Source organism: Vigna unguiculata, chromosome 11 (assembly GCF_037176805.1).
Source record: "Vigna unguiculata cultivar grain cowpea cultivar isolate G323 ecotype 2 chromosome 11, ASM3717680v1, whole genome shotgun sequence".
In the NCBI taxonomy this organism is placed as follows: Eukaryota; Viridiplantae; Streptophyta; class Magnoliopsida; order Fabales; family Fabaceae; genus Vigna; species Vigna unguiculata.
The window spans coordinates 40,712,894-40,724,344 of NC_140802.1; the positions used below are offsets into that span (position 1 = coordinate 40,712,894).

Genomic DNA, 11,451 nt, shown 5'->3' on the forward strand with positions numbered 1-11,451 from the left:
TCAGGAAATTAAAAACTCAACTAAGCAATGAGTTTGAAATGAAAGAATTAGGTGCAGCAAAGAAAATTCTTGGTATGGAGATCGCAAGGACCGTCAAGCTGGTAAATTGTTTTTATCTCAACAAAGGTATATTGTGAAAGTACTTGATAGGTTTAATATGAATGATTGTAAACCTGTTTCTACTCCACTTGCTGCACATTTCAAGTTATCCTCAGATCTTTGCCCATATATAAAGGAAGATATGGAGTACATGTCACATGTTCCTTATGCTAATGCTATTAGCAGTCTTATGTATGCCATGATATGCACCAGGCCAGACCTTGCATATGCTGTTAGCATGGTAAGCCGGTATATGCATAATCCCGGCAAGAAACACTGGAGTGCTGTAAAATGGATTTTTCGGTATCTAAAAGGTACTTCTCATGTTGGCTTGGTATTTGACAAAAAAATTGGCTACAACTGATAATGTTAGTTGTAGGATATGTTGACTCAGATTATGCTGGTGATCTTGATAGAAGAAGATCTCTCTCAGGTTACATTTTTACCCTCTGTAATAGTGCTATCAGTTGGAAAGCAACACTTCAATCTATTGTTGCATTATCTACAACCGAAGCAGAGTATATTTCAACCATAGAGGGAGTGAAGGAGGCTATTTGGCTCCGAGGTTTGGTAAATGAACTTGGTCTAACACAGAAAGTTCTTACTGTGTTTTATGATAGCCAAAGTGTTATTCATTTAACCAAGAATAATCGTTATCACGACAAGACCAAACACATCAATATAAAACATCACTTTATTAGAGATGTTGTTGTTGTTGGAGAAATTATGGTTGAAAAGATTGACACTTCTGAGAATCCAGCAGACATGCTTACCAAGCCGCTTCCAGTTACCAAGTTTAAACATTGTTTGGACTTGGTTGGTCTATACAACATTTGAATGCCCTTTGGGACTTTATCGGACGATGAACACTTGTAGAATTCGAACCAAGGTGGAGATTGTTAGAATATGTGGTTCTCATTCAATTCCTAATACCACACGTTACTTAAGCACTAATTATTAATTATTTACTGCTTAAGTTTTGAAGACTCTTCATATGGCCTATTTACTGGTTCAGTTTTGAAGACTCTTCATATGGCCTATTTACTGGTTCAGTTTTGAAGACTCTTCATATAGCCTATTTACTGGTTCAATTTTGAAGACTCTTCATATGACCTATTTACTAGTGCAGTTTCTGAAGACTCTTTATATGGCTTATTAACTAGTTCAGTTTTGAAGCCTATAAATAACATCTCCATGACTTGAAAAAAAGATAGAACAACATTTTATAGAGACACACTTTGTAATATACACCTGAGTGTTTTTTTTTTGTGAGGATTCTTGTTTCCATTCAAGAGCTTTGTACTCTTCTTTTCATAGTGGAACTTTGTTCATTATCATCCCGTGGTTTTTCCTCTTATATTCAAAAGAGGTTTTCTACGTAAATCCTTGTGTGTTATTTCTCTTGCTCTTTTACTTATTTCTCTTTAATTTCCAATTGTCACGATCTTGTGCTTCTGCATGCTACGATACCATAACAGAAAGAATATTCAAATTTGTGTCAAACAAGATTGTTCCCAAAAAATGGTAACTTAAATTTAGAAGTGAATATACGCACACAAATTTAGAAAAAAGAAAATATTACTTTTAAAAATTATATATAAATTGATACATAGTTTTTCTTATACCAAATAATGATTATCGTGTTGCTTTTATCCCATTTACATACTTCAATTTCTTCTTATCTATTATAATTACAACAAACATTCACTAAAATTCATATTCATTTAAGTTGTTATTTCGTCTAAATCTACATTTGAAAAAAATATTTATCCTATTAATTATTTTGTGACTTTATTTTTGAATTTTTAAATTATAATTAATTTTATATTATGTTACATTTTGTTTATATATATATATATATATATATATATATATATATATATATATATGAAGAAAGAGAAAATATATGAATAAAATAAAACAATAAATTCTTCTTGTACCATATTTTTTGTATATGACATATCTTATATTTCAACACTCATAATATTTCATACTATAATTATATGATCCTAATAATTCATATTATAATATATTTCTTAAAATTTTACAAATTTATATTTTAATTAGATCCGTATCAAACTTTCAATATCAAGATGGAAACTTAAGACAATGTTTAGTGTACCATTAAGCATCGGACAATGTTCTTGTTTCTATTTTCACGCCTTACAATGAACCTTTGTTCAGAATAATTAAATGGAAAAATTTGCAGAATTAAATTAAGTAATCAGCTCAAATAACTATGGTGTGAATCCAATAGATAATATTATGAAATAAACTTTTCTTTTTTTAAATTTCAAATTCAACAATTAGATAATATTATAAAAAAACCCATGCAATTTGTTAGAATCGGAAGTAAATTAGTATAAAAAGATGAGTTTTTCTTTTTAGAACGCAGGGATACATTATTTATTTTGATACACACATATTTTAACTATTTGCACTTCTGTATCCAAGTGTGGGAACATTTGACCAAATTTATTAATTGATATTCAAAAACTGAACTTAAAAATATGTTTGAGTGAGGTAATGAAGATAGTTGACAAGTAGAAGAGCAGAAGTTGTGGCTTCTCTAAAACAAGTTTGGGCCCACAACAAATCAAGTTGCAAGTCAAACAATAACTATATGGCCATGGACATGGACATGAACATGACATGGGTCAGTAACTATCATCCATTCATATTCTCTCTTAAATATTCACCAAATTCATATTCACTTAAACACAATTTCTCATAGACTTATGTTTCTATACTAAATATGTGAAAAAACCCACCTCAATTTGTTCACCTACAGGAAAGTTTATAATAATAAATTGAGTAAACCAAAATACTTAAAATTCATCTAATGACTTGAATATGTAATAGTTAATAAAATATGATAATATTATATATAAATTTTAAGTCTAGTTCATATTTACAAAAGCTAGTTTTTAAGTTAAGAAGTCATTTTTTATGATTGATATATTATGATTTGATTTTATATATAGTAGGTGTAGGATTTTTAATACATTTCTTTATGAAAAATCATAAACATACCTTCTACACATCGATGACTAAATTTTTGTAAATGATTTAATAAAATTACAATATGTTTAACAAATTTTATTATAACAAACTTTGATATCATATTAAAAAATAAATTTAAATCTATCATATTTTTTTATAAAATGAAATTATAAAGTAACATAATTTAACTTTATCTTAATAGAAAAATCTGTGAAATATAATGGATGTGGTGAATAAAAAAAAGAAAGATATTTATACTATTATGGATTAAAAAATTTCATACTAACAGAAAAAAAAATATAGTTATAATAAATTAACCTCTTAATGGTAGTTTAGAGTTATAATTAAATATTTAGATTAGTTTTTTAAGAAATAAGTGCACTAATTGATCATTCTTTGATTAAATTTTTTGAATAACCTGTCACATTTATAGTGTTATTTAAAAAGTTGGAAGAATGGATAGCGACACAAAGAACACGGTCCGTACATATAACTCATCCCACCCTTTCAGGACCATCTAGAGTTCTTTCAATATTATTCGACATCCACCACTAACCATAATAATAATAATAATATTTATTATTATTAATTCATTGTTTTTCTACACCAAATATAATAACCTTAGACGTTTTCCGTACTACTTTTTAAATACCACTGTTTATGTCATTACAATTTAACTGTATTCCAAAAATACTGTATGTTGGCCAAAGTAGAGAAAGAGACATTTTGAAAATACAAATTATTAAAAGATTATAATTAAAAAACAATTTACAAAAAAGAGTGATTTTGTATAGCAAGTCTCAAGTGGTTAACAAAGATGTTTACACAAGACATCAAATTGGGTCACATTAGATTTGTTATATGCATTGTTCACTTCAATCCACTTTTTCTATTTATCATTGACAGTAATACCATAAGTTATGTGGGTATTTTTGAATTTAGAAATTGTTGGAGTATTATATAATGAAAATATTGGTATTTATTGTAAGAGTGTGGGAAGTGAGAGAAAGCTTTGTAAGATTTTATTTATATAATAAAATAAGTATGGTTGAAATAGTTTATAAAACAAATAATTCAAAATAATTTGATGTCAAATTAAATTTTTTATAATATAACATAAAGTTAAAATAAAATAAAATTTAAATTAAAACATAAAATTGTTATTAAATTTTACTAAATAAATAAAAATTGGTTTTCATAATAAAATTCTATTAAAATAAATTATCAAAACTTACTTAAATAAACTTTATTTTATTTTCGTTATTTAATTATCTTTAATTTTAATGTAAATATATATTAACAAAAATAAAATCATTTTAATATTTTTTTAGTTATTCATTTTATTATGGTAATAAATATATTTATAAATATTTAATTATTATATCTTACATATCAATTTTAAAAATATATAATAAAATTAATTTAAAATTTAACTAATTAAATTTAATATTTTCTTACAAAATTAACTATTAAACATTAAAATATTTATTGTATTAAACATTAAATATCATTATTATAATATTATTTACTTTAATTATTTATTGTATTATACTTTTAAATTATTACTCTCTTTAATCATGTACCAACTTAATCCTAATTTTATATTTCAACATTCATACTTGTTGACAATTTATGTTTAGCTATACTAAATCCAATTAAGGTTATTACACAATTAATAAAGAGACATATGTCGTAAAACTAATAAGCTGGATTAAAATGCTCATGAAATGAAAGGGATGATTTAAAAATAGTTGATGTTGAATACTTATCCCGGTTTTAAAGGTATGCTTCTAAGAAATATCTAGTTGTAGTCATTGAAGAATCAGTTTTCTTAAATAAATCTTTATGTGCTTTGACAAGTTATTTATTGTTAACTTTTCAAAAAAATTGCATTTTAGCCTCCATAATTTCAAGATCCATGTTTTTATATATATATATATATATATATATATATATATATATATATATATATATATATATATATATATATACCTTACCCAAGAACCGAATACTGTTTGTTATAATCACTTTATAGAACTAGTTTAAAACACTTAAGATAGGGCTTCATAAAGAAATTTTAACCAATTTACAAACAAATATACAGTTAAGTTATCAAGAAATAATCTACTTAAGTTCATTAAAATATCATTTCCAGTAATTGGAATATTGAGTCTACAATAAATCATTACAAACAGTGGTGGGTGATTAAGGTTTGGAATATGAACATTAAACACCTGTATTTCCCCTTCTTTGGACTGGTTTGTAAAGCACGACTGTAACATATTTAGAACGGAAACGATGAGTGAATCCCAAAGCCACCACAGATCTTGGGGACTCTCTATTCTCGATGTAAAGATGATTTAGAATCACATTCTGAGGCAATGGAACTGTTCCTGCAGTGTCTCTGGTAGAATGATAATTGAGCAAAGTGTGTTGCAAATGTGAAGGCACCATAGGCGGATCCCTTGCTTCATCTTCATTTCCAGGGTAGACATTGTTGTAACTGGATTCAGGTGATTTTGGAACTTCAAATCCCACCACAGTTGCTTCATCCTGCAGGTACATAATTCTATCTTTCAGACCAACTAGGCTACTGCAGAAAACTAATTGATGAAATTACAAAGAATAAATCACTTGCATGATTTTCAGAGTGAGAATTGCTCATCTTGGAATTGGAACCCAACTGCTAACGGTGTGAATGCATCAATTAGAACCCAGGTGAGATTCCAATATACCTGAACAAAGAGTAGCTTTTAATGCATATACTTGATGCCGGTTTATTAGTTAATCAGAGACAACATTTGCAAACAACCACTCTACAAGCACAAACACACATCAAATCTAAAACCAAAATTAAACCGACTCAGACAACAATATGAATCATTTGTCCTCGCATATATGTCAAAAGGCATGCGTGCAAGGGAGAATGCTAGTGCACAAAGCCAAGATGGACAATTGGTGTTTTATGGCAATAGATCAATTAAGTTGTTCAGTAATTTCAATTCTAGGGGTAAAATGAGCAATTGTTTCTTCAGTCTATGACTCTAAGAACAAAGAGAACGTAGTTTATAACCCATAATTATATCCTCAGCCCAAATCTTCTAGACCAACTAAATCACCACCCTTCCCAGCATGAATTGCAGGTTCAACTACGTAACAGGGACCTAACCCGCAAACTTCTCTCATGTATTCATTTCGGTCAACGTCAATGATAATAAAGAAAACACGACACAAGAAAGTTCACTCATGCCAAACTTGATCAAAAGAAATCTACAACTTTAGGAATGAGAACTCCCCGAGTAGTAAAGTGTATTACTATAAATCTGAGTCTATATCATGCACTACTTGCAACGTTCACTCAAAAATAAGTTCTGTAGGCAACATCTTTGTAAATTCTTTCGAACTCACCTTTAGCATGAATGTAAAATGCCTGGTCACTGGCCAACCCCACCTGAGATAACTACCCCCTCCCAAAGGTGAAAAGAAATTTATAAGATTCATGTATGGATGAGAAAAATAATTTCACAAAATAAAGTATTAATGGCACTACTTTAGTCAATGAAAGATTGAGCTCCGCCGTTTTTAATCTTCCAAAATATTACAGCTATTTAACTTCTTTGAGCATTCCTTTATGATAGGCCATAGACCAAAGAAATAGAAATGTTGATCAACTCATGACTAACTCATAACAGATTAAAACAAAAAAAAAAGAAAAAAAACTTACAGTGTCCAATGTTTAAGAAAATTTGCACTCAATTATTTTAATCTAAATACATTTCATTCCAATCCAGCCATCAAAGTTGGGAAAAGCTAAACTGTCTAACATAGGCAGGCATATACTTGGCTTAATCATAATGGTACACGCTAAAAACTAGCATTTGGCTGAATGAAACTAGGATTAAAATTTTCATCAATAGAAAAACTGGATATACGCAAATAATAATCTCAAAAAAACTCGCTCCACAAATACCAAGGAGGAAAAACATAAGCAATAAGCCATAAGCACCGGTGTTTAAACAAGCAATTATAATACAAAGACACAGGTTGAAACCATACATGACAACAATGCCACCGCCACTCTGGACGGAGATTTTCAAATTGAATTCAAGGGAGGCCCAATCCACTCAAAATGAACACAACTAAATACACTTACTAAAAACACAAGCCAAAAATACTCCGTTCTAACCAACAATCAAGCTATAAGCATACATGAAAAATTACAAGCCCTCCTCATAAAGCAACATTAAATCCCTCCATAAGATTATAATTTATAACTGCATTTCTTTCTCCACGAAAACTTGCCCCTAAATCGTTACTTCATAAGCAACATAGAATCATAAACCAAGATGCAGTTCCCATGTTTCCTTCTATTTCCCACAGAATAAAAAACAAAACCAAACATTCCACCCAAACAACCAAAAGCCGAAAACAGAGCACACATTCATTATTTCTATTTTCAAAACAAAATACCCCAAATCGAGCATTCTAGTTCCCCTAAATTCGAGCTGCAAACCCAAACTCGATACAACGGCCCCACAAAGGAGGAAAATTTCACCAATTCACCAAAAATAAAAAAATAACAATCACCGCCAAAACGACATGGCAGGTGCAGAGCACATTGAAGAAAGAAACGTGGAGAGAGAAAAGTAAATGTACCGCGTCGCACGATATGGTGGAATTAGGCGAATTGGAGAAAGAAAGCGAAAATCAAAAGCATGAATTGAAGGCAAATGAGATATGAAAGATGAGAGGGAAGAAAGGGAAAGTGGAAGTTTGAAACCCTAATATGGCGATGGGAAAAGAAAGCAATGTTTGTGTTATGTTGTGATGTGTGGTGTGTCCGGTCACGAGAAATTTTGTCTGGACAAGTTAAATAGAATTAAATAATAGGTTCGGTTATCGAACAATAACTATAAACTAATTCAATAACATAACACCCCGTTTCACATGTCGTTTTCTTTATTTTTTTTTCCATGCATTTATAATAGAAAACAGAATAAGAATTTGTGAATTATTATCATTTAATTACATATGTATGATAATATTAAAAATTATATTTTAAATTTAGTTAATTTTTTTTTTCATAATATAAGTTATGAAGAATCTAATAAATTGTAAAATATTTTTCCTATAATTTGTGAAAGTGATGACTTTTTATTTTTTCTTCCAAAAATATTTATAAATAAATTTATAGAAATTTGGTTTCTATAAAATTAATCAAATTTGATTTTGTATCTAATTTTCTTTCATCCTTCTAGACATTTGGAGATTGTTGTTATCGTCTCTATAAAATGAGAAAAACTTAAATACAGACAATTTAAAAAAAAAATATTATCCTTCCAAAATTTGAAGTAAATATCACATATTAATATTATATTATAGACATTAGTAAATGTCAATTGAAATTTTCATGCAATCTCTCTTTCAAATTAGTTGTTAATTAGTTTTGAAAAATACCGGGGAAAAAAATCATTATTTTGTATCTGTGATGGATGGAGGAAAAAGAACTAAAACTACCTCATTTTGTAGAAATTTAAAACATATTAAACGTGATAAAAATTATAAAATAATTTAATTAAAATACAAAATATATTATATTAATATAAAATTATTAACTATTAATTTTAATAAATAGAACAATGAATAAGGTACGAGAATAAAAGTAATTGTAAATATGTATTAATATTTTTATTATTAAATAGTCAAATATACAATTTAATGTTCTATATTTATATTTATTTAATAAGAAAAAAATATTATTAAAGTATTTCGAAAATTTTTTGTTATTAATTTAGTATATTAAGTCAATACAAATATTATTTTATCACATTAAATGTGTTAAAAATTGTCTTTAATGTTGTCTAAAGTAGTATAAAGTGGTGTGTTTAGAAAGAGAGTGGAAATAATTTTAAAAAATGTGACATCTATATTCATGATATGCATCACATATTTTTATTTATTTTGTAAAACTATTTAATTGAATAATCTTAACTTTTGTTCCAAATTATTACATATATTTTTTCCACCTTTTCTTTTATATATGCTTTGACAAATAGGCCATTAAGTTGTATCCTACGAGAAACCAATTAGCTATGGTTAATGGAAGTCAATGGACAATGAATTGAGAGCCATGAACTAAAGTTGAGCAAACTTTAGGAAGCAAATTCAATGGCATTAACTTCACTTCAAAATCAACCACACAAAAAGCCTAGGAGAAAGTGGAATCCCAAGTGGAAAAGATATTAATTTCTTCAAAGTCTATACAAAAGTCAAAAGTCAAAACCCATAAACATTCAAAGTAAAAGTAAAAGAACAAAAAATAAATGTTTTATTTTTTTAACAAGAACAAAATTTGACAAGTTAGTGAAAAGATTACCCCATATAGTTTGAAACATGTGCGGACGCACTAGGGGTGTTTGTTTCTATGTTTTTTTTTCTTTATGTAATAAATATATATTATATTAGAAGATATTTAAAGTTTGTGAAAAGAAACTTAAATATAATGTTAGATAATGCAGAGCAATATAAGAGTAAATGATCTAAAAATACAAAAATTAGAAAATAAAAAAATATATAAAGAGTACAAGATCCAAAATATAAATGTTAGTCAATGTAAAAAATGTAAATATAAACTCTCTAAAATTAGAAAGGTTAGAAATGTAGAAAAATATAAAAAGTATACAATCCAAAAAATATATAGGATAGACTATACATAAAAATATTGAGTAGTGATCGGACATATTAGAGTAATGTCTATTGCTAGATTCGTCTGATATATATTGCTGGTGTTGATTCTTAAGTGAGTATTCACCAAAGTTCCAAGTCCCACATTGAGTAATGTGAAGAAGAGAGTAGCAGAAAAGTATTATAAAAGTAAAAAGTTGGTTTTAAAGTTGTCACCATAACTCAATATGTCTCTTGGGTGTATGAGGGGTTTGGGTAGTTGTGTGTCATTCTAAGGTTTGTAATTTTTGCCAGAAAAATTTTGGTCCACAAAAAATTACAGTGATAATTCTTTTTATTGAGTGTTTGTTAAAAAATTTCCTGTGTGCTTTTATTTATTTTTCTGCTTTTATTTTGAGTGTGCTTCCGCTTGAAGAAATTATTATTTTTAGTGCGTGATTTTCCAACAGTTGGACTCCTCTAATTAGTATATGAAGTAATTCGTCTAATATATATTGGTAGACTCATCTAATTAGTGTATATAGAAAGTCATCTAATATATTGGTAAGACTCATTTAATCAACGTGTGGACACACTCGTCTAATACATATATATTTCTCGACTTGCCTAATCAGTATATAGAATGACTTGTCTAATATATATATTGCAACAATTTTCTACTCAATATATGGATAGACTCGTCTAATGTGTGTTAGAACACTCATTTCATTAGTGTATGAACATACTTGTCTAATGTGTTTTCCTATACTCATCTAATCAATGTATGAAATGACTTGTGTAATGTGTTTTGTTATTCCTATCTAAAAAATTAATAGACAGAGTCGTCTAATATGTATTCAAGGCTCCTTTGATCAATGAATGATCAGACTCGTCTAATGTATATTAATAGACCCATCTAATATGTATTAATAAACTCATCTAATTTGTGTATGGACAAATTCATCTAATGTGTATTGCAAGACTCATCTTATCAATGAATGGATACACTCATTCAATGTGTATTAATAAACCGTCCAATTTGTGTATAGACAAACTCGTCTAAAATATATCGTTATACTTGTTTAAACAGTGTATGGATGGATAGGCTAGTCTAATCAATAAATGACCAAATTCGTCTAATACAAATTAATAAATTGGTTTTACTGTGTATGGATATGATCATCTAATATATATGAACATTCATCCAATCATGAATAAAAAGACTCGTTATAATGTGTAATAATAAATTATCTAACTCGAGAAAAAAATTGTATTAGAGACGTTATTAGTAAAATAATTTTTTTTAGAAGAATTGATTTGATTCAGCATAACTGAGTTATGGAATGAAAATAAAACTGACCAATCTATACTAAAAAAACAATAAGAAAATATGATGAACCTAACTGTGTTTTTGTAGTCTTATACGTCGAGTTATACACACATCAATGTGGTTTTAATCTTGAAAGACTTTGATAGACCATTTTAAGAAAGTCAAAGTGAAACTGACAAAACTACTAAAGATAAAATAAATATCAAGTGTAATTTTTTTTTTCAGTTTTATATTCAGTTTATACACGGATGAACTTAACATGGCCATTAAAAGACTTTGACACATGAAGTGTTGAAGTTTCTTTACAATTATGTGTCTATAAATTGATATTCATGTTCCTTAAAATTTCACGACAA

The 11,451-nt window shown here is 27.9% G+C and overlaps 1 protein-coding gene across 1 annotated transcript; it reads right to left on the reverse strand.

Annotated features, from left to right (window-relative positions):
* Positions 1–5,211: 5,211 nt before the first annotated feature.
* On the reverse strand, positions 5,212–7,996 carry LOC114168690 (5'-AMP-activated protein kinase beta-2 subunit protein). Its single transcript, XM_028053596.1, has 3 exons — positions 7,759–7,996; positions 5,741–5,837; positions 5,212–5,655 (listed from the first exon to the last, which is right to left on the reverse strand). The coding sequence occupies exons 2-3, from the start codon at positions 5,765–5,767 to the stop codon at positions 5,329–5,331; spliced, it is 354 nt and encodes a 117-aa protein (XP_027909397.1). The 5' UTR covers positions 5,768–5,837; positions 7,759–7,996; the 3' UTR covers positions 5,212–5,328.
* Positions 7,997–11,451: the final 3,455 nt, after the last annotated feature.